This window comes from Sinohyriopsis cumingii, chromosome 12 (genome assembly GCF_028554795.1).
Source record: "Sinohyriopsis cumingii isolate HCF-2022 chromosome 12, ASM2855479v2, whole genome shotgun sequence".
Taxonomy (NCBI): domain Eukaryota; kingdom Metazoa; phylum Mollusca; class Bivalvia; order Unionida; family Unionidae; genus Sinohyriopsis; species Sinohyriopsis cumingii.
This window is the reverse complement of record NC_142972.1, coordinates 30021985-30047838: the sequence shown is the minus strand read 5'-3', so window position 1 is coordinate 30047838 and position 25854 is coordinate 30021985. Positions and strand designations below refer to the sequence as shown.

The 25854-nt window shown below is 32.4% G+C and overlaps 1 protein-coding gene across 3 annotated transcripts in view; it reads right to left on the bottom strand.

Annotated features, from left to right (window-relative positions):
• Window positions 1-25546, bottom strand: part of LOC149786177 (uncharacterized) — a 49654-nt gene extending 24108 nt beyond the window's left edge. Inside the window, exons 1-5 of one of the 3 annotated variants that reach the window (XM_089976532.1) lie at window positions 25484-25546; window positions 24595-24934; window positions 21996-22155; window positions 20561-20731; window positions 1487-1578 (exon numbers count right to left, since the gene is read on the bottom strand). In XM_089976532.1, coding sequence (XP_089832658.1) covers window positions 1487-1578; window positions 20561-20731; window positions 21996-22155; window positions 24595-24908 — 737 coding nt within the window. In that variant the 5' untranslated portion in view covers window positions 24909-24934; window positions 25484-25546. Of the gene's footprint in view, window positions 1-1486; window positions 1579-20560; window positions 20732-21244; window positions 21501-21995; window positions 22156-24594; window positions 24935-25483 lie in introns of those variants that run through there. The other 2 variants (XM_089976533.1, XM_089976534.1) reach the window with 2 other exon arrangements.
• Window positions 25547-25854: the final 308 nt, after the last annotated feature.

Genomic DNA, 25854 nt, shown 5'->3' with positions numbered 1-25854 from the left:
CCTATTTGAGAATTATAGCATTCTGTGTGACGTACTCATTATTACTTGAGAATTAAAGCATTCGGTGTTGATGTCCTACTGATTCCTATATGAGAATTATAGCATTCGATGAGATGTACTCATTCTTACTTGAGAATTAAAGCATTCGGTGTGATGTCCTACTGATTCCTATATGAGAATTATAGCATTCGATGAGATGTACTCATTCTTACTTGAGAATTATAAGCATTCGGTGTTGATGTTCTCATTCCTATTTGAGAATTATAGCATTCGGTGTGACGTACTCATTATTACTTGAGAATTAAAGCATTCGGTGTTGATGTTCTCATTCCTATTTGAGAATTATAGCATTCTGTGTGACGTACTCATTCTTACTTGAGAATTATAGCATTCGGTGTTGATGTTCTCATTCCTATTTGAGAATTATAGCATTCGGTGTGATGTCCTACTGATTTATACATGAGAGTTATATCATTCTGAGTGAAGTCATACTGTTTCCTACTTGAGAATTGTAGCATTCAGTGTGATGTCGTATTGCTTCCTCCAAGCTAGTTATAGTATTCTGTGTGAGAATTATAGCAATATGTGTAATGTCCTGCTGATTCCTACATGAAAAATAGCATTCGGTGCGATTTGATACTGATTCCTACATGAAAAAATAGCATTTGGTGTGATATCGTATTGATTCCTATACGAGATTTACTGGATTGGGTGTGATGTCCTACTGATTCCTACGTAAGAATTACATGATTCAGTGTGATGTCGTGCTGATTGTTATATGACATTTAACGGATTCGGTGTAATATCGTACTGATTCCTACGAGATAGCATTCGTTGTGACATCGTACTGATTCCTACGTAAGAATTACATGATTCGGTGTGATGTCGTCCTGATTGTTATATGAGATTTAATGGATTCGGTGTAATGTCGTACTGATTCCTACGAGATAGCATTCGTTGTGACATCGTACTGATTCCTACACGAAATTTAATGGAATCGTTGTTATGTCTTATTCGTACATGAGATTTATAGGATTCATTGTGATGTCGTACAGATTCCTGCAAGAGAGTTACAGCATTCGTTGTGATGTCGTACAGATTCCTACAAGAGAGTTACTGCATTCGTTGTGATGTCGTACTGATAACTCTATGAGAATTAATGGATTCGATGTGATGTCGTACTGATTCCTACAAGAGAATTACAGCATTCGTTGTGACGTATTGATACATTTATGAGATTTAATGGATTCTATGTGATGTACTGATTCTTTTGGAGTTTGTCATTTAAGTCACACATTTCAAACCTATATTTTATCGTTGATATAGGTCATATTTATGCAGTGTTGACATGAGGACTGGTACATGCTAAATTAATCGCGTGATTGACACGGATTTCAAGGTCTTCTCAGTAGAATGGGAATGTCAAAAGAGCAGTTGAATTAGGACTTATTTATTGAAGCTAAATGGCAGTTAAATTAGGACTTACTTATTGAAACTGCACATGAGACTGTAAGATCCGGCCATTACACACTCCTTGAAGGCGGGAAGGAACGTTAGTCTCCAATCTCGCTCGCTTACCTACAAAACAGCCGAATAGAAAGTGTAAACCAGCAATCAAGATCTTTAAATCAATATTCAAGGCCAGAAGCTGAACTCATTGGAGATCTCAGCAGGAAGTAAATAATAAAAAATGTATCTGGCCTCATCAAGGTCTTTAAGTCAATACCCAAGGCCAGAATTTTAACTCATTGGAAGGAAGTGAATAATAAAAATGTATCTGGCCTAATAGTCACGAAAATGTCCGAGCATACAAACTGAACTCAGACTCCGAACTCCAAGGTTTAAAACCATACTCGTAACACTGCATTCAAACTGACTATGTATGAAATGACGCAAACAAAAAGATAAACCTGACTTAAAGCCTTGCTGAACGATACTAAAACTGAGCGTGAATTTAGAGGTACAACCAAATAGACAAAACTGACTTAGAGTCTGACAATACCATTGAAACTGGGCACGTTTGCATAACACAAACAACACGATAAAATTGACATAAGAATCTTGTAATGCAATATTCATACTGAGCATGCGGGTAACGATACAAGCAAAAGAGATAATACTGGCTTAGAGTCTCCCAATACTACTGAAAAAGCATGTCTGTAGACACACAGACGAAAAGGAATAAACCTGACTCCCAATATTACTGAAAAAAGCATGGATGTACACACACAAACAAAAGGGCATAAAACTGACTCCCAATACTACTGAAAAAGCATGTCTGTAGGCATGCAGAAAAAAGGGAATAAACATTACACCCAATATAAAATTATTGAAGACCAAACGTCTATGAAATAGTTTTACGCCACTTCAGCACAATAGTAGCTGTAAGGTGATAGCTAAACTTAAAGTTTGAAACTTGAAAAAATAGATTGCACAAATATTTTGGAATAGATACCCTCCCTTATAAATGTAAACTTGATATACAAGATAAAATAACATAAGTGTCAAAATTCTATAAAAGGTATATAAAATAAAAGATATCGGTAATAAACATATAATCGTTTTTTTAGACCAACCCCAAAATACTAGGTATTTACGTTTAGAGGCTCAGAAATGCAATATTGTAACGTTCAGGAGGCCAAGAAATGATATGTTTGTAGCTGAATGCACCTCCCCAATTATATATTTTAACATTTTCGAGGGCCTATGATTTACTTTTTATATCACTTAAAAGCTTACAAATTAAATGTTGTTTTAGCTGAGCGCACTTCTACAATAGTATGTTTATAGTTTTCGTCGCCCGTATACCACCAGTCTTATTTCTGTGAGTAGGGCATTGTGTCAGTGCGGCATCATGGTGCCAATACAGATATTACCTCCCTATTAATATACTGGTAAAATTGTATTGGAAACAATAAATTATAGGGTTACAAGATGTATTTAGAAATTTTGTAGCATTAAATGTATCTTTTAAAATAGCATTGATAACAAGACATTAACGGAGATCAACCATTTGGCTCGTTGGGGTCTTCTTAGTCCAGACTCTCCTACAGACGCAGCATCTGCACGTTCTATTCCTGCAAGTTATAGCGGCGTCTGGATTTATCAGTTTATGTGCTAGTTTTGTAAGAGAGAGATGGAATCGTGGTTTATTTATAATTTGTGCGTTGCAATATCGGAGTGAAAAACATGCATTCTACAGTTTAAAGTACTTTGTGGATTATGCGAAGTCATTCAAGGTCTTGGACTTTTAAACAGTTATGTCGGATTACGTGAAAATTTCAAGGACTTTATAATGATATTCTACTTTCTTGAAATTTACTTTGAACTCAAAACGTTTAGATAACAGAATTGTTGCTTCAGTTCTGCTATCACATAAGCAAACCATAACTTTCGTTCGGAATACATTTTGGATAGTTTCCGGATTAATGTGAAACTGATAGCCCATTTAGGATAATATTCTTCATATTCATATACTTTAAGTTAGTTTTAATTCTTTCACTTTGGTTGATTTTTTTTATTTTAGCGGAATAAATTTATATTTTGGAAAAGGAATGCTTGTTGGGTTTTACCTTGTCTTGTTACATAGATTAACATGCTAAAAGCATCGTTTCAGTGGACACATGGCGCCTTTAAATAACCTCGCGAAGAATGAATAAAGTGCTCGATAACTATTACAACGTAGAAAATAAAACGCTGATCTAGGTGGAAAATTATACAAACCTGAACAAAAATGAAATAAAAGAGATGAGCCATGAAATATTAGTTTGCAATATAAAAAATATATGACTAGAACGCAAACCACGGCTAGAGGCTAACAGCATTAAGAGAGTGGGCCTCAATATGAAAAATCGAGGATTCTGGATACAGTCAATTGTACTTTCAAACAATCAGATCTCACGGCGGTGAGGTTTATCATTAGCACCATTATGTTCGCCGTCACCATCAAAACCACCATCTCAGAGTCATATCCCTGACATCGGCCCTTTTGGTTTCCAAGAGCGCAATAGAATGGGTAAAAAAGCAGCGGGAGCGACTGAACAGGGTGATAGAAACGCATGAACAAAAGTCTTTGGCGGTACTTTCTGATTACATTGGTACTGTTGTGTCATTCTTTCTAAAAACAGGTGTAGTATCATTGGCTGGCTGGCTGGCTGGCCTAGAATCTGGTGATTTGTCCTTTCAATAACGGTGCGTTTTTTTTTTTTTTTTTTTTTGTTGTTTTTTTTTGCCGCTCTACGTTTTCACAAGAGCACCCGGAGATGGCAGAATGAACGGAAAGACCAGAGAGCTACAAGCCAACCACGACTGCTGTCGTTTTGGTGGCAGAGTGACCTTCGGTGCCACCTGCAAGTTTTGCATAGCAGCACTTTGCACTTGTACCACTCTTGAAACAGATAAGTGTTTATGTGGGAGGCTCGAAGCCGATCTCTACATGCTTTGTTCACTGCGGCCGTTGTGGTGTGCTTTCCACATGTGCGGACAACCTTATCAAATTAACATCAACGTTGGCACCTTAATCCGACTTAAAACTCCATATCGCCTGGTATCATGTAGAAGCGGCTCCAAAGAAAGAAATCTAGCTTGCTTCAGTGGTATTTGGGTAATTTCTTGTACTTTTTATATTTTTTTGTTTATTTTATTTATTTTTTTTGCTAACATTAGGGCGTCTTCTTTGTTGGCTGCTATATCTCCAACACTGGAAAAAACCCGATATTTTTACACCAAACGCCTTCTCGATTTCACTATCATATTGAGCGTCCTAGTTTGCGCATCCAGAATTTCCCAGAATGTACGTGCGAACGCTATCATTGACACGCTCTACCTGGTATTAGTAATGCATGACTAGTTGACCAGCATGAAATATACAATGTCGTCTTTAGCCCTATTGTCCTTTGCAATATGTCGAACGTACCATGCTTCGTCGGTTGTTGGTAAAGAACACGTTTAATGAAGTACGTCTCACGTAGCGGTGATAAGTTCATACAAGCCCATATTGCTGCCATAACCATACATCGTGCCTAGACCTTTGTTTTGACCGTACTTCTCTCGCCAGTCCATCTTTTTATCCTATTAAACTCCTTGTAAACGTGCTCATGACCATGATGATGTAGTTTTCAAATGCGTTCCACCCTCTTTGCACTGGAATAGGACATCTAATATGAATGAGGAACATTTTACCTACTAGTGAAAATGGAACTAGTAAAAGCTGCGTACCATCTCTCACATCCCTGTCCCTGCTGTTTCAGTAAGCAACGGATGTTTGCGGAAGCTGGCGCTACAACCGGTGGTCTCGCACTAGAAAGCAAAGATTATGTGATATTGCAGAAACTTCGTATTAATGTATGCCATTCCAGAGTTCCAATTATTCACTGTGTCTTCGGACTTCACTAATGGTAGCACGAAAATATCGGCTATGATATTAAATCTGGTCCGGAACGAATTGCCATCCTCAACGTACACGTCAAAAATGAGCAACAGCTCTTCTCCCCCTCTCGTTAAATATGCCACACACACTATATTAAAGCGATGTCCTTGTGTAAATACTGTCGCATCCGCACTATAGTCTGAATATACCTCCCCGTTTGTTTGTAATCCCCTATCGATTTAAAATACGAAAAGCACAAATGAGATAAAAGATGCACTGAACTTAATTCACTTATTGATTATAATTTCAAACTGATTATGCCCAGGTGGGATCAAAACACCTTATCGTCTGCGCGTTTCATTCCAAACGGACGTTTTCAGTGTAAAAGACGACCTGTTCGCCAGTCATTTCCAATTGCCAGACAAGTCCATTTTCAGCAAAGGGGTGTATTCACAACTATACATGTATGTCCATAGAAGGAAAATACTAAGTCGTCTGCTTCCGATATTTACGATGTCGAATCAAGCAAAGGACAAGAATGCCCATTACAAATTTGCCTTTCACATTGATTTAACAAGCGGTGTACTTTATATGTGCATGTGTGCAAAGGATGTAACTCTAAATCCTCAACATAATGGTAATTTACGGAATTATCCGGCAGTTACCGAATAAGATGAACTACGTCACAATGTTGTCCGAGGAAATCAATTTGCCCATAGTGTACGCAACATGGCGCCGTGTTAGTATGGAAAATCCGTTATGCATGAGAAGCGCAGAGGATGCCAGTGTTAGGCCCACTCTGGTCAAATTCAGGTTAGAAATTATACGTCAGTGAATGAATTGACTATGTTCTGTGCACTTTTATGACATTAAAGATAGCCGTTAATGGATTCGGCAGAGGGGTAAAAGCAAACATGGAGGTATGGTCAGACTATAGTGTTGGTTCTGACAATCATCAAAGTTTTATTGCCTAATAGTTTAGTTGGACCTTTGCAAAATTACATTCAGCTCAAGGTAGTACGACGTTTCGGCTACATTTGGTAACAAAAACTTTGACGTGTTCGATTTCCAAGCTCATAAGATCAGGATAGCTATCACCTTTTCTGATGGGTATAGCAACATAAATATGCTCAATAAAGTAATATATACTGTGGATTATAAGGTGGTGACTGGGTGGGTAAACATCATACTTATTGAACCAAACTGGACACTCCATCTCGAACCGCTCACCTCCATCTTTTTGACTACCCAAAATGAGATTTTCGGAGTTGGCACACACACATTAGCTAATCCCCTATCGTTTTTCAACATCCCGCGGTATTATGTCCATCTCGAACACAAAACTCAGGTATGAATAGTGACGATAGAAAAACAGCACCTGCTACTAGTTATTTGTGTGGGTGGTTAGTCTTTTATGGAAACACATATTGTGTCTATGGTATGCCACGTTGCTGTATATTGCGTAACGGCGGTATCCAGGGGTGTATCATCACCCATGATATTAAATAAAAGTACCTGACAATTACTAATACACCAGGAGTCTACCTGGCCCTGGCTACATTAGTAACAACACTGCAAGCACCTTCAGACCATATCCTCGTTAATGTCGTTCCAGATGCTGAAAATCTCGTCCACGGGGCAGACTGTGCTACCAAGGCCAGCAAAAGCGTAGCCTTTCTGTCGCGTATTTAAAAGCCTGACGTATCATGTCGGTTAGAAGAATTACCGCAATAAATGTGTCTGGCTACTATTAAAGGGATTCAACGCAAAAGGTAAAACGTCGGTTGTCTCACCCTCGGCAATAGCAAAGACATTATCAACATCCACGGAGTCGACTTTTACTTTGTTAAATTCATATGGACATCGTGGTAACGGAAAGTAGGCAACCCTTTTCATTAATGTAAATGTAGTCGTACAGGGACAACACGAAAACAGTAATCAGTCTGTCATTCTCGCAACGTCTCACACGAAAGTCTTACAAGTATCCTTGCTTCTACGTTTGCCACTGGAGACACCATCGGGTGCGAAGGTGTCAACATCAACGCACCAGCTTCGGGATGTTTAGTAATAGAAAAGAGTGAGAGCTACAAGCTTTCTAAAATTCAACAAATAATCTATTTCTCGAGAATGCAAAGTGAAAAATGTAAAACGAACTGACGGTATTGCGAATTAAATCCCAAATAATTATTGAATTTATAAAACGAATTCTAATATTTAAAGTTCTGAATAAACTTTATTGGCATTCCAAAATAAGTAATTTAATGCTGAAAATGTTGATGTTCTTGTGGCAGCCCGTGTTGTGGTGATATGCCAACAGTCTTTGTTGGATCACAATAATACAATCAAGAATATATCCTTATTTGAAATTTCACTATAAATCCAAGTCTCTATTTCCAAGAATGCTATTTTTGAGCACTTTGTATTTCAAGAGACTAATCATTCGAATTAAATAATTTGAATAAATTAATCCCAAGCCAAATGAAACACTGAACGCAACCATAATGCAACTGATTTCTGCTCAAATCTTACACCGCGAAGAAATAATTTCTAGATAAACAAGATTGTTTAGTACCCTACTTGACCCCTGGTCACAATTAATATTTTCTACAAAAAACTATTAAGTAACGAAATATTTCACTCTGGTAGGTTCCAAATGTTAACTAGATAATAAAAAAGATCATAGTTAGAAGGTCTGTTTCTAAAGTTATATCATAAAATGTCCTAAACAACAGGTAGACCCGGCATTTCATGTAGAATTTCTAATATTCTTGACTCAGATTGAGATAAAAAATATTGTTTACTAAACCAAAATCGCTGATTCAGGTCAGGTAGAAAAAGAACTTGATTTTGGATAAGGTCAGATCTAAAATACAATTATCCATAGCGTATAGTGACAGAAGAAAACTAACAAACAATGCAAATTAAATATAGATAACAAGCCACTCTCTCTTCGACTTTCCCAAAAGGAACTCGCGCTATGCTTAAAGTCATAGTAATATCACCATAGAGGAGCAACAATACATAGGCAATGCAAACGAATCATTGTTGTACCCTACCAATCCTGCGGTTGAGGAAGAGGACGGGGTAGTGGTGCAGCTCACACGTATATCTTCGCCTCCTAGGGATTCACAGGCAACAGTTGAGATTGGAGGATGCAAGCAGATGAACATCAATCACTGGAGCTACCCTGTGCATCCTAACACAACCTAAGAACACTGAAGGTTAATTGATATGTCTGCATTGGAAAAATAGCCAAAAGTACTGCCCTAGGGGGTGGGGTTCAATGGCTCAATCGCTATCACAATGACAAGGTGGTATTCAGCGAAACGTCCTCAGCGATGACTTTTCGTTTGCTATGTAAGGCCTTGTATCACTTGTCTCGCCGGTAGAAGAAACAGAGTTATATTCGAAACATATGCATTCTTCTGCATCACTGTTATCGACCAGAAACAGATGTAGAACCTGCGAACAAATGATTTGGCATGTGTGACACTTGGTGGGTTTGCTTGCTGATGTGTTGAGGACCTTGTTATTCCCAGATCTGGTGACATCAGATAAACGAACGCCTTCTTTTGACATCATCTCCATCTTACCAGTACACCACGATAACATGTTAGATGTGCATCTTCACATGGGAGCCAACCCACCCAATCCTCTAGGTCAATTAAAGCTTCATATCACGCTGTTTAAAGCGGAATTATAACCTCGCCTTACACAAAAGTCCAACACAAACAAGAATTTCGCCTGAAATAGATCTGCGAGGCAGAAGCCAACTTACTGTCAGAGGTTGAATAGCGGTGCAAGCGCGCAGTAAACACGGTGGATAGTGTTGACACCACACTGACGGTTGTTCCTCTGGGCACCAGTGTGACGGGGATTGAAATATTTTCAACTATCACTTCTACTCCCAATGTGATTACTCTTGAGAATCACCGTTTTAAGCTTTCCTTGAGGCGTTGCAGCTGGTATTGTTTTCATCCAGTGACTATCCACGAAAGCCAACAACCATGATGAAATCTTCATCTTGCCCGAAACAAAGCTAACCGCAATCAGAGACCACATATCTTTAGTGCTACGCGACAAAACCATCTCCATTTGTGTCTTTTTTAAAATTAGGAAGAATGATAGCGCCTCACACACCATCCCCTCATCCGATATGACCTGCAGATCTGCAATTGCAAGTCGTAATCAACCAATGCCACTATCGACATTTGATGGAACAGCCATTTGATGAGCTAATTCCAAACACTACTACAACCAAAACCATGGTCAAAGTCGCCAAATGCATAAAAGGTATATAGAAAAACGCAATGACGGCCTTTCTATATCCTTGTCTATACTCTTAGCAAAGTGAATAAAATACACCCAGCTCTTGCATAGCTATGCAGTGTGCTCACGTCAGGAAGAATTAGCAAAATCAATCTCGGATTGCTTGCTTGCTTGAATCAGGCCCTACCGAGCCCATTGCGTATATGCCTTGAGAAACGTGCGAGAATTTGGCACAACTTTGTACCGCGCCCTACCTATGAAACTAGACGAGTGCTTTTAATCAGTTTTAAAAATGATTTGTTAAACTCCCTCTCCTAACACATGTTTGTGGGGCCTAAATAGGTTTGAATGATATGCTAAGACAACCTCTTCAATGACATGTTCATGGTGTTTTTAATAGGTTTGAATGATATGCTTAAATAACTTCTCTGGTGATATATTTACAGTGTTTAAATGGGTTTTAATGACACGCTTAAACAGACTCCCGGTGATACGTTTACAATATTTAAATGGGTTTTAATGACATTCTTAAACAGACTTTCGTGATATGATTACAATATGAAAATGGGATTTTAATATATGCTAAAACAACCTCTCCAGCGAGACTTTCTAATACTTTAATGTTGTTTTGATGGCATGTTTTAATAGCCTCTCCAAATATATGTTGATACAAATGGATTCAAAATATAGCTAATATAAATAGATTCAAAATATAGTTCAAATAACATATTTCATATATAGTTAATTTAAATTATATAATATAGTAATTGAAATTGCTTATAATAATATAATTAAATTCATATATATATATATATATATATATATATATATATATATATATATATATATATATATATATATATATATATATATATATATATATATATATAAGAATTTTAAGTTCTATAATATTGTAATTGAAATTGTCCATGTTAGCTATGATCAAAGTTCAATTTAACGGAATAGGTACCCTTTAGTAGATAATTAAATATTATTAATACAAAATACAACAAAGCAGCCATTTCTTTATTAATCAAACTCAAATTTAAATATAATGTATTATAGAAAGACATTCAAATAATATTTATAAAATGTAGATGTCAATTGGTCTTCTATAGCACTGATTTTCTAAATTTAATTTAAGATTTGCTTTTATTACATTTTATTTAATTCCTCTTACTTCTATGGTAAGCAAAATAATCGTAGAAGATAAATGTGTATTAGATTATCATTTATTGCCATAGCCATCTTTTCTGATGTATTTTATGTATTCAGAGGTGACATATGCTTAATCATTTTACAAAAATGCATAATCATTCTTTGTAAATGCAAACTTTGTTCATCATATTACTTAAATGCATACTTTGATCATCTTTTTTTGTAAATGCAAACTTTGTTCATCATTTTACATAAATGCATACTTTGTTCATGATTTTTGTAAATGTATATTTTGTTAATCATTTTATATAAATCCATACTTTGCTAATCATTTTATATCCATACTTTCTTAATCATTTTATATAAATGCATACTTTGTTAATGATTTTATATAAATTCATACTTTGTAAATCATTTTATATAAATGCATACTTTGTTAATCACTGTTTATAAATCCATACTTTGTTAATCATTTTATATAAATCCATACTTTGTTAATCATTTAATATAAATCCATACTTTGTTAATAATTTTATATAAATCCATACTTTGTTAATCATTTTATATCCATACTTTGCTAATCATTTTATATAAATGCATACTGTGTTAATCATTTTATATCAATTCATACTTTGTTAATCATTTTATATAAATTCATACAATGTTAATCATTTTATATCCATAATTTGCTAATCATTTTATATAAACGCATACATTGTTAATCATTTTATATAAATATATACTTTTTTCATCATTTTATATAAATCCATACTTTGCTAATCATTTATATCCATACTTTGTTATTCATTTTATATCCATACTTTGTTAATCATTTTATATAAATTCATATTTTGCTAATCATTTTATATAAATCCATACTTTGTTAATCACTTTATATCAATCCATACTTTGTTAATCATTTTATATCCATACTTTGCTAATCATTTTATATAAATGCATACATTGTTAATCATGTAATAGAAATGCATACTTTGTTAATCATTTTATATAAATGTATACTTTGTTAATCATTTTATATAAATGCATACGTTGTTAATCATTTTATATAAATTCATACTTTGTTAATCATTTTATATAAATGCATACCTTGTTAATAATTTCATATAAATGCATAATTTGTTAATCATTCCTTGTAAATGCAAACTTTGTTCATCATTTTACTTAAATGCATACTTTGTTCATCTTTTTTTGTAAATGCAAACTTTGTTCACCATTTTACATAAATGCACACTTTGTTCATGATTTTTGTAAATGCATATTTTGTTAATCATTTTATATAAATCCATACTTTGTTAATCATTTTACATAAATCCATACTTTGCTAATCGTTTTATATCCATACTTTGTAATTCATTTTATATCCATACCTTCTTAATCATTTTATATAAATGCATACTTTGTTAATCATTTTATATAAATGCATACTTTATTAATCATTTTATATAAATTCATACTTTCCTAATCATTCTATATAAATGCATGCTTTATTAATCATTTTATATAAATTCATACCTTGATAATCATTTTATAAAATGCATACTTTGTTAATCATTTTATATAAATGCATACTTTGTTGATCATTTTATATAAATCCATACTTTGTGAATCATTTTATATAAATGCATACTTTATTAATCATTTTATATAAATTCATACCTTTCTAATCATTCTATATAAATGCATACTTTGTTAATCGTTTTATATATAAGTTCATACTTTTCTAATCATTTTATATAAATCCATACTTTGTTAATCATGTTATATAAATCCATACTTTGTTAATCATTTTATATTAATGCATACTTTGTTAATCATTTTATATAAATTCATACTTTGTTAATCACTTTATATAAATTCATACTTTGTTAATTATTTGATATCCATACTTTGCTAATCATTTTATACAAATGCATACTTTGTTAATCATGTTATATAAATCCATACTTTGTTAATCATTTTATATTAATGCATACTTTTTTAATAATTTTATATAAATCCATACTTTGTTAATCATTTTATTTTAATGCATCCTTTGTTAATCATTCTATATAAATTCATACTTTGTTAATCACTTTATATAAATTCATACTTTGTTAATTATTTGATATCCATACTTTGCTAATCATTTTATATAATGCATACTTTGTTAATCATGTTATATAAATCCATACTTTGTTAATCATTTTATATTAATGCATACTTTTTTAATAATTTTATATAAATCCATACTTTTTAATCATTTTATATAAATCCATACTTTGTTAATTATTTTATATAAATTCATACTTTGCTAATCATTTTATATCCATACTTTGCTATTCATTTTATATCCATACTTTGTTAATCATTTTATATAAATGAATACTTTGTTCATTTTATATAAATCCATACTTTTTTAATCATTTTATATAAGTTCATACTTTGTTAATCATTTTATATAAATGCATACTTTGTTAACCATTTTTTTATAAATCTATACTTTGTTAATCATTTTATATCAATCCACACTTTTTTGATGATTTTATATAAATTCATACTTTGCTAATCATTTTATACAAATGCATTCTTTTGTTAATCATTTTATATAAATATATACTTTGTTCATCATTTTATATAAATCCATACCTTTTTAATCATTTTTTATAAATCCATACTTTGTTAAACATTTCATATAAATGAAAACTTTATTAATCATTTTATATAAATTCATACTTTGTTTATCATTTTATATAAATGCATACTTTGTTAATCATTTTATATAAGTCCATACTTTGTTAATAATTTTATATAAATCCATACCTTGCTAATCGTTTTATATCCATACTTTGTTATTCATTTTATATCCATACTTTGTTAATCATTTTATATAAATGCATACTTTGCTAATCATTTTATATAAATGCATACTTTGCCAATCATTTTATATCAATTCATACATTGCTAATCATTTTATATAAATCCATACTTTGTTAATCATTTTATATAAATCCATACTTTGTTAATCATTTTATATCCATACTTTGCTAATCATTTTATATATATGCATACTTTGTTAATCATTTTATATAAATTCATACCTTTTTAATCATTTTTTATAAATCCATACTTTGTTAAACATTTCATATAAATGCATACTTTATTAATCATTTTATATAAATTCATACTTTGTTTATCATTTTATATAAATGCATACTTTGTTAATCATTTTATATAAATATATACTTTGTTCATTTTATATAAATCCATACTTTTTTAATCATTTTATATAAATGCATACTTTGTTCATCATTTTATATAAGTCCATACTTTGTTAATCATTTTATATAAATCCATACTTTGCTAGTCGTTTTATATCCATACTTTGTTATTCATTTTATATCCATACTTTGTTAATCATTTTATATAAATGCATACTTTGCTAATCATTTTATATAAATGCATACTTTGCCAATCATTTTATATCAATTCATACATTGCTAATCATTTTATATAAATCCATACTTTGTTAATCATTTTATATAAATCCATACTTTGTTAATCATTTTATATCCATACTTTGCTAATCATTTTATATATATGCATACTTTGTTAATCATTTTATATAAATGCATACTTTGTTAATCATTTTATATCCATACTTTGCTAATCATTTTATATAAATTCATATTTTGTTAATCATTTTATATAACTTCATACTTTTTTAATCATTTTATATAAATATATACTTTGTTAATCACTTTATATAAATGCATACTTTGCTAATCATTTTATATAAATTCATACTTTGTTAATCATTTTATATAAATTCATACTTTCTTAATCATTTAATATAAATGCATTCTTTGTTAATCATTTTATATAAATCCATACTCTGTTAATCATTTTATATAAATGCATACTTTGTTAATCATTTCATATAAATCCATACTTTGTTAATCATTTATATAAATGCATACTTTGCGAATCATTTTATATCAATTCAGACTTTGCTAATCATTCTATATAAATGCATACTTTGCTAATCATTTTATGTATAAGTTCATAATTTGCTAATCAATTTATATAAATCCATACGTTTTTAATCATTTTATATAAATCCATATTTTTTTTAATCATTTCATATTAATGCATACTTTGTTAATCATTTCATGTAACTTCATACTTTGTTAATCATTTTTTATAAATTCATACTTTATTAATTATTTCATATCCATACTTTGATAATCATTTTATATAAATGCATACTTTGTTAATCATTTTATATAAATATATACTTTGTTCATCATTTTATAAAATCCATACTTTTTTAATCATTTTATATAAATCCATACTTTGTTAATTATTTTATATAAATCCATACCTTGCTAATCATTTTATATCCATACTTTGTTATTCATTTTATATCCATACTTTGCTCTTCCTTTTATATAAATGCATACTTTGTTAATCATTTTATATAAGTACATACTTTGTTAATCATTTTATATAAATGCATACTTTGTTAACCATTTTTTATAAATCTATACTTTGTTAATCATTTTATATAAATGCATACTTTGTGAATCATTTTATATCAATCCATACTTTTTAATCATTTTATATAAATTCATACCTTGCTAATCATTTTATACAAATGTATACTTTGTTAATCATTTTATATAAATATATACTTTGTTCATCATTTTATATAAATCCATACTTTTTTAATCATTTTATATAAATCCATACTTTGTTAATGATTTCGTATAAAGGCATACTTTGTTAATCATTTATATAAATTCATACTTTGTTAATCATTTTATATAAATGCATACTTTGTTAATCATTTTATATAAATATATACTTTGTTCATCATTTTATATAAATCCATACTTTTTTAATCATTTTATATAAATACATACTTTGTTAATCATTTTATATAAATCCGTACTTTGTTAATCATTTTATATAAATTCATGCTTTGTTAATCATTTTATATCCATACTTTGTTATTCATTTTATGTCCATTATTTGCGAATCATTTTATATAAACGCATACGTTGTTAATCATTTTATATAAATTCATACATTGCTAATCATCTTATATAAATCCATACTTTGTTAATCATTTTGTATAATTCCATACTTTGTTAATCATTTTATATCCATACTTTGCTAATCATTTTATATAAATCCATACTTTGTTAATCATTTTATATAAATCCATACTTTGTTAATCATTTTATATCCATACTTTGCTAATCATTTTATATAAATTCATACTTTGTTAATCATTTTATATAAATTCATACTTTGTTAATCATTTTATATAAATATATGCTTTGTTAATCATTTTATATAAATTAATACTTTGCTAATCATTTTATATAAATACATACTTTGTTAATCATTTTATATCAATCCATACTTTGATTATTTTATATAAATCCATACTTTGTTAATCATTTCATATAAATGCATTCTTTGTTAATCACTTTATATAAATCCATACTTTGTTAATCATTTTATATAAATGCATACTTTGTTAATCATTTTATATAAGTGCATACTTTGTGAATCATTTTATATAAATCCATACTTTGTTAATCATTTTATATAAGTGCCTTCTTTGTGAATCATTTTATATAAATCCATACTTTGTTAATCATTTTATATAAACCCATACTTTGTTAATCATTTTATATAAATTCATACTTTGTTAATCATTTTATATAAATGCATACTTTGTGAATCATTTTATATAAATGCATACTTTGTTAATCATTTTATATAAATGCATACTTTGTTAATCATTTTATATAAGTGCATACTTTGTGAATCATTTTATATAAATCCATACTTTGTTAATCATTTTATATAAATCCATACTTTGTTAATCATTTTATATAAATTCATACTTTGTTATTCATTTTATATAAATGCATACTTTGTGAATCATTTTATATAAATGCATACTTTGTTAATCATTTTATATAAATCCATACTTTGTGAATCATTTTATGTAAATGCATACTTTGTTCATCATTTTATATAAATGCATATTTTGTTCAGCCTTTTTTATAAATGTATATTTTGTTCATACTTTTTTGTAAATGCAGATTTTCTTGATAATTTTATGTAAATACATACTTTGCTAATCATTTTATATAGATTCATACTTTATTAATCATTTTATATAAATTCATACTTTGTTAACCATTTTATATAAATATATACTTTGTTAATCATTTTATATAATTTCATACTTTGCTAATCATTTTATATAAATACATACTTTGTTAATCATTTTGTATAAATCCATACTTTGATCATTTTATATAAGTGCATACTTTGTGAATCATTTTATATAAATGCATTCTTTGTTAATCATTTTATATAAATCCATACTTTGTTAATCATTTTATATAAAAGTATACTTTGTTAATCATTTTATATAAATCCATACTTTGTTAATCATTTTATATAAATGCATACTTTGTTAATCATTTTATATAAGTGCATACTTTGTGAATCATTTTATATAAATCCATACTTTGTGAATCATTTTATATAAATCCATACTTTGTTAATCAGTTTATATAAATTCATACTTTGTTAATCAATTTATATAAATGCATACTCTGTTAATCATTTTATATAAATACATACTTTGTTAATCATTTTAAATAAATTCATACTTTGTTAATCTTTTTATATAAATGCATAATTTGTTCATCATTTTATGTAAATGCATATTTTGTTAATATTTCGTTGTAAATCTATACTTTGTTAATCTTTCGATGTAAATCCATACTATGGTGTTTGCTTTCTTTATTGCATTTCTAGTTGTTAAAATAATGATTTAGCACATGATTTAATTCCTCTTCAGCAACTGAATTTTTTTGGAGTTACGTCCCTTTATAACGCTTGCTCTTTTAAATTTCTTCAATTATTTTAAAAAATATTAAAACTAAACATGGCAAATATTGAACGCACACGCGGTTTTTCGTTACCTTCTACGTATGTGTAGAGCAAGGAACCTCGCTCATTCAAGGAAAAAATTAATTTTCCAAGAACCGGAAAAGGACAGTGTGCATGCTGTTCTTTTTTTTTTATTCGTTTCTTTCACATTGAAAATGTTAGAGACTCCTTGTCGATAATCAGTTTAGAAATTATAAATTGATACAATGACTATGTGTTGTGCATTTTTTACACCCTTCAAACCTTTCTTTTTAAAATTGGCAGGGGGTGGGTCGGCGGGATACATGCTACCTGGAGGGTAAGCAAATACTATAAAGAAATTGTAGCAGGTCGATCCTAAATGTCATATATTTGTTATACGGTAACTGGTATGCATATTATTTAGCCATCAAAGCTAAGAACTTTAGTTACATATGTGATCATGTTACGTGATACAGAACAGAATCTGTTTTTTAAAAAAAGACACATCTAGATTCGCCAGTAATATGCAATTATCTCCACGTACTGACCTCTAGATTGACCAGTATTGTGACAATTATTTATATGACAGAACTCTAGATTCATCGGTAATATGCAATTATCTCTACGTACAGACCTCTAGATTCAACGTATTATGGCAATTATCTGTATGTACAGACCTCTGCATTCGCCAGTATTATGGCAATTATCTGTATGTACAGCACATCTTGGTTCATCAGTAACATGGCAGTTGTCTCTATGCACAGCACATTTAGACTCATCAGCATTATGGCAATCGTCTGTATGTACAGTACCCCTAGATTCACCAATAATATGACCATCATCTATATTTACAGAAAGTAGAGTACTAACCGGGGATGGATGGGCGCCAGAGATTTTGGGGCGTTAAAACAGCTGATAAAGAGCGGGAAACGCCACCAAATGGCATTAAATTGCAGGACAATCGTGAGGGGGGGGGGCTAAAGAGAGGGTACTAATCCCCACCATGAACTTTCCCCCGGATTGGGCCCTTCGGGTCTCGTATTCTGGTCCTTTGGGACCTCATAGTCGCCCTGGGCACCATTTACTCCAGTGGCCCAGGTGCCATTTATCCTTGGTAAGCCACTGTACACAGACTTCTAGATTTTCCAGTAATATGCAATTATTTATACGCACAGCACCTCTAGATTTATCCACAGCACCTCTAGACTCACCAGTAATATGACAATTATTGCTACGTACAACGCTTCTAGATTCACCAGTAATATGGCAATTATATATATGTACAGCACCTGTAGACTCACCGGTAATGTGGGAATTATCCCTACGTACAACACTTATAAATTCACCAGTAATATTGCAATTATCTATATGTACAGCACCTGTATATTCACCAGTAATATGGCAATTATCTCTATGTATACCACTTGTAGACTCAGCAGTAATACTGCAATTATCTCTATTTACAACACTTATAGATTCACCAATTTTATGACAGTTATCTCTATGTACAACGCTTCTCGATTCACCAGTAATATGGCAATTATCTCTAAGTACAGCACCTGTAGATTCACCAGTAATATGCGGATATCTCTAGCGTTATCACAAATATGGTAAAAGATGCATTTTTAAATTTAGTTTTATCATAATCAGTGATTATCGTTCTTGTTAGCTGTCTTGAAAATATCCCTGATATTTGCTTTCCATTTCTACGCTTAAACTCATAAGAAATATTTTATTTACTCCAATCTGACCCTACTTACTTTACCAAATGGCCATCACATCTGATAAGAAAATATTAAGAACTACATGTGAGCTGCTCAGCAATTTGTTTTGTAATTTTAAGGCTTTTAAAAACTGGTTTAGTATGAACCTTTAATCACATATTGGACACGTGTTATATTAATAGAGTAGTTAGTACATTGTAATCTTCAGTGTCAGCACTTCCTATTTTTATCAACAAACTCTCCAATGTCGGTACAATGACTTTCCTAGGATGTCTGCTATAGCGTAAGCTTAATCATTCTACTTAAGTTACAGATTTTAGATCACAACTTATACAACACTTAAAATAATATGAAATATATTTACTGTAAGGTACTGAAAATGTAATTTTCGGGGGGGGGTGCGATTTTCTTTTGACCTGAGATATTTTATTTTTTTTTAATCTTAATATAGTTTTCTTCAAAATGATAAAATATATACGGTCTGGTGGGTTTGGGGGCTGTAAATCAAAGAAAGCTTTTTCTTAAAGCTATTGATAGCCGGATGTTTCTTTTGAAGTGTCTGGCCCATCTCTCAGGACATTAAATTGTTGATCACTAATACAATTTAAGTATACGTTAGTACGTAACACGGTATGTTCACAAATATCGCTGTATACCGCGCTACAAAATTATTCGTGGCACCCATCTGTATTACAAATGGCACCTTAATCTTCATTTTATAATTGTTGTACATTAAAATAGTTTTGCCTTTCACATGTCATACACTTTGTACTTCTAAGTCAAGCCCGTGGCAATCTGTGTCAAGCCTCTGGCTATCAACACACTTTTTTTCTAAGAGTTAGCCACTATAAAACTATGCAGGTATCTTCTACATGCATATTTATATGCTCATATTTACTGTAATTATATACAACTTTCGAAATAGTTTTCATTCATTCCTAATGATGATGCTCATTTGCATTTATTAATAACAGATGACGTTATAATAAAAATGTGATCAATGAACATAGTCTCAAGCGATACGTTACGTTATATAGCAAGCACGAAAAGATTTAACTTTTGTAAACTTGGGTAGTGAATAATCTATAGATACAATTACCTGAGCATCAAAAGTGAAGCGTGATGCCGGTATGTTCTCTGGTCCCCCGTGAACATCAAAGTGTTTACATCCAGCATTTGCCCTCAGGTAGCGTGGGTGATCCCCTTGTAACCCCTGAACAAAACTGGCGGCGTAAGTTCCACTTAGGTAAGGATCCTCTCCGTATGTTTCCTGAATTAGAACACAGAAAGGCAAAACCAAACTATGTTGACAAAACATCATTGTCTGACATCCTTTAACTTCTTTTTAGCGAGCGTAATTAACGTAATTAGTCATTTCTCATGTAAATACCAATCGTGAACGGTTTACTGTGTATCAACAATTCCCAGAGATGCTTGGTAATATAAAACACTTAAACTTTGCCATGAAGCTCTGACTTTTCTTCTATATTTCGGACAAGATTAGCGTGTACAGTAAATCGTGTGTGATTTATATGTAGTTATAAAATTATACGCACATATTTTGTTTTCAGATATTTCAAGCCAGCGCTAAGAAACCTTTCCCTGGCAAAAATGAGGTAATTCGGAAAAGTTGAACTCTTAAATATTTGCCATTTGTTTTACCCAGTTTCTATACAAAAAAATGGTGTCTCGTGATGTTTTACCTGGTGTCTGCCCCAAAGAGGGTGTCTTGTAATGTTTTACCGGGTTTCTACCCTAAAGAAGGTGTCTCATGATTTTGTACCTGGTTTCTGCCCCAAAGAGGGTGTCTCATAATGTTTTACCTGGTTTCTACCCCAAAGAGGGTGTCTCATGATGTTTTACCTTGTGTGCCCCAAAGAGGGCGTCTCACAATGTTTTACCTGGTGTCTGCCCTAAAGTTGATGTCTCATAATGTTTTATCTGGTGTCTGTTCCAAAGAGGGTCTTATAATGTTACCTGTTGACTGTTGTCACAAAGAGGGTGTCTCGTAATATTTTACCTGGTTTCTGCCCCAAAGAGGGTGTCTGATGATGTTTTACCTGGTGTACCCCAAAGAACGAGTCTCACGATGTTTTACCTCGTGTGCCCCAAAGAAGGTGTCTCAGAGGGAGGCTCATGTTTTACCTGGTGTGCCCCAAAGAGTATGTCTCTTGAATGCTTTACCTGGTGTCTCCCCCAAAGTTGGTGTGTCATGATATTTTACCTGGTGTGTCCCTAAGAGGGTGTATCATGGTGTTTTACCTGGTGTCTATCCCAAAGAGGGTCTCATAATATTACCTGGTGTCTGCACGAAAGAGGGTGTCTCGTAATGTTTTACCTGGTGTCTGTCCCAAAGAGGGTCTCATAATATTACCTGGTGCCTGCCCCAAAGAGGGTGTATCGTAATGGTTTGCCTGGTTCTTGCATCAAAGAGGGTGTCTTGTGATATTTTACCTGGTGTCTGTCCCAAAGAAGGTGGCTCGTGATGTTTTACCTGGTTTTTACCCTAAAGATGGTGTCTCATGATGTTTTACCTGGTTTCTGCCCCAAAGAGGGTGTCTCATGATGTTTATAACGGGGCTGAAGCAACTGATGCCTTTATGATCACCATAGATGCCATGACTAGAGAAGTCTGTGTATTTAGCTCGAACCTCTATACCTGTAGCCTGGGCGACCTCAAATATAATTGATGGACTGAAGGAAAAAAAAACTTTCGTGTCATCGTAGAGGAAATACGAGGTTTTATGATGATAATGGATGTATGAGCAATAAGGGAAACTCAGTAAAAAGGATGATAGCGTTCGTGAGGCATTATGTTGTTTTCAAGTTCAATTTTTATTTTAAATTCTCCACAATATGGACAAATTTCCATTCAGAGTGAAACTGAGATATGTATCAATATGACTTTATGTTTCTGAAAAGTTATCAAATAACATGTAGCCTATAGTTACGACGATAGACTGATTAATGCCACTGCCCTGGCAAACGGGTATGCGTTTTAAGAAATGTCAAGTTATACGAGCTTTTTTCAATAATGCCCTGAGCCTCCCTTCCACCAATGCCCCCCCCCCCCCTCGTTGCATTGGATAAAATTACATGTTGAAGTAAACTATATATCGATGTAAACTGTCTAATACTTAGTCTTATATAGTCTGTAATAATTATACACATATCAAGGGCATTTTACGGGCTGCTCTCAGGGTGTATTTGTACATCTAAAAGCTCCCCACCCCAATAGTAAGTGCCCAGTACCCCACCACCACCCCGCCAGTCCTTAATCTAGCGCTGCATGTGACACTGGTGTTTAGTCACCAGAAACACGCGCAACTCTTAGAAAACAAAAACGCAAACACACTAGTGTCCGTATAAAAAAAAGAAAATTAAACAAACAATCTGATAACTATACATAATGAAAGGGAATAAGCATTGCTAGCAGTGCATGTAAACAATGACACACCACCGTCATAGTTCAGATCCATTTTCTACACAAATTACATACGAGTTATTTTTATATGGATAATATTGTGATTTATGTGTTTAATGCTTGTACGTGATATTGGTAACTAAATACCAATATCATATTGTCCAAAATAATTTGTAAAGGAGCACAAAAGCGGTGTTAAAAGAAAGACCATGTCAATAATATATTTTTTTATATATTTCTTTATATTTAGATATGTTCGAATGTCCGTCCATCCTTTCTGACAAGTTTATTGACACTGTTGTACAAACCGTACTTTATTTGCACATTAAATTGGTGGAAAATTTCATTGCTCTACTTGTAAATGACCTGATTAGGTGTTCGTGCCACAAAAACAACTTCATCATTGTAATATTTTTTATTTTAAAAAAAAAAAACGGGTTTGAACATATACATTTTGTTGAAAACTTTGCTAGCACTATCGCACAAAAACCACTTGACGTTGACAAATTACATTTTGGTAGGCATGTTTGTAATCATGTGTAAGGTGTCTGTTTCGATTATTGTGCAAAAATAACATTACTTTTTTAAGTTGCCGTTTAATAATTTCATAACTTGGACCTTCTTGGTGAAAAATGTTAGCACATTTACACAAAACCCACTTGACACGGACCACTGAAATTAGGTAGGAATGTTTGCATGCACATGTAGATGACATTGCAAACCATTAAAATAAATCTTTTAATTTATTACACATTTTCAGCTCTTTTGGATGAACTTCGACCATTCCTTTGCTACACTAGGGACATACGTAACATAAGCCTAGTTTGACTGTTTGAAGTTTGAAGATCACAAGTACGTAGCCGTGCGGGGCTCCGACTGGCCCAGTGGTCTAAAGCGCTCTCCGTCACAGATAACTGCCATCTCACCTCTGTCTGCGTGGGTTCGAGTCTCGGGCTCGGCCAATGTTGATATGTGAGAAAGCTTGCCGGTAGCTTCTCGTGGGTCGGTGGTTCTTTCCGGGGTTTTCCCGGGTTTTTCTTTTACCATTAATACTGGCCGCCATGTATAGCCTATATTGTGCTGAATAAATGGCGTTAAACTCTATAATAACAAAAAAACGACGTAGCCGTGCCAAGTATCTATTTACACTATTGAGCCTCATAAAATAAATCCTCACATTTTTCAGGTAATAGACGTACTGCAATGAAGTTTCTTTAGCTTATGCTCATCACACTCAATATCTGAGAGGTGTAGTTTTGCATGAGTGAACCAAACCACATAAAATAGATCATCATATGAAAATAACAAAATAACAGTGGAGAATTAGACATTTTCGTATTCAATTCACTGGGGGAAACCCTGAACAGTAAATATAGAGGACTATGTTCAAAAACAACTTTACGTAAGCATGTACCATGTAAGTAGGGATGTGTATATATCAGCATGTACTATGTAAGTAGGGACAAGTATCTCTGTATGATAATATATTTGCTACAAGTTCGGTAATGTATGTCTTGATAGGAAAACTGAATGTACAGTTGATGCAATCTGTATCCGTATGCGTCACGATAGTTACACAATATAAAACCCTTGTTTTCACAGTTTTGAGAAAACCATTTGATGTATGTATGTGCATAAGCAAGTGCGTACATAATGCGTTAATGATTGTCTGTTTGTTTGTTTGTCTGTCTGTATTAATGTATGTTTACCTGAACGACGCCGCCAGCCCCAAAGACTGGGGAAATGACGTAGCAGGCCCGGCCGAGGCGTCGCCCCTCAGACACTCCGTATTCCAAGAGTATGGTTTGATTCCTAATCTATTAATGGCTGGTGCAGGGCCACCCTGAGGTCCGGCCCCACCCTTAGACATCTGTACCATCAGCTCCTCCAGTGTGAGTCTTTTTACCAGGTCATCCACTCTGACATCCCAGGGGAGGGAGACATTCAGGAAGGGATAGTCACCCAGTATTCCCGGTAAAGAGCTAAACATCAACGCTATAGCTACTGAACACATGCTCCACATTTCTCTTGTTGTCACTTTGATCTACACTTAGAATCATAAATAGTACATTGTATATGCATAAATGAACTAGATTTCAAAAAAAAATATAATGCTTTGTTTATAATTGCAACTGCAGTAAATCATAAGCGTTCATGTTACGAAAGCATTACACGTGACACTTTTACAAATACAGACGCTTCTTACGCCGAAGGTAGCCTTCTGTGCTCATATGTATGTTATTTGACGTGTACGTTTTTATCAGGCAAGTCAATGCAGTGGAACATATGTTTTCTTTAGACTGCTTTCATCGGAGCTGTTAAACTGTTTGCAATCATTTTTAAGGCAACATGAAATTGAAAAGCATGATTTATGGGCAGTAACCCGATTATCATTTAGACACGTTAATAACGTTACACTTCGGTCAGAAAAAATACATAGAAGCTCACGGAAAATTAACAAGCACATAAATAAATATTTCGACATATGCATTACCTTATATATAAAACTTTATAAAACTCACAAGACGTGAATAATAATTAAGTTTCTAGGTCGCTAATTAGTGGCACGAACATGTAAAATGATTTTCTTTTTCTTACCTATATGTGTCCTGGCCGGTGATCCTAAATAGTACTATCAACTATCAAAGAGGTTGTGGTTTTATAGTCATAAAGTCACGTGATCTAAGGCTAATTGTCACATGAAAAGTCGGAATGTATGCAAATTTTAAGACAACATATTGCAAGTAAAATGACAAGCACTAGAGTATTAGCAATTCAAATCAAAATAATAGAGATCAGACATGGTAATACATTTGCATTTTCTATTTACACATCACTCAATTTTGTAAAATTTAAAAAAATAGTTTTATCATTTATGTCTCCGACATTTCGTTTGTTTAAAAATGGTAATACTTTACAAATTATTTAGACATGACCCTTGGTAAAATTTAGTATGAGAAGTCAAATAG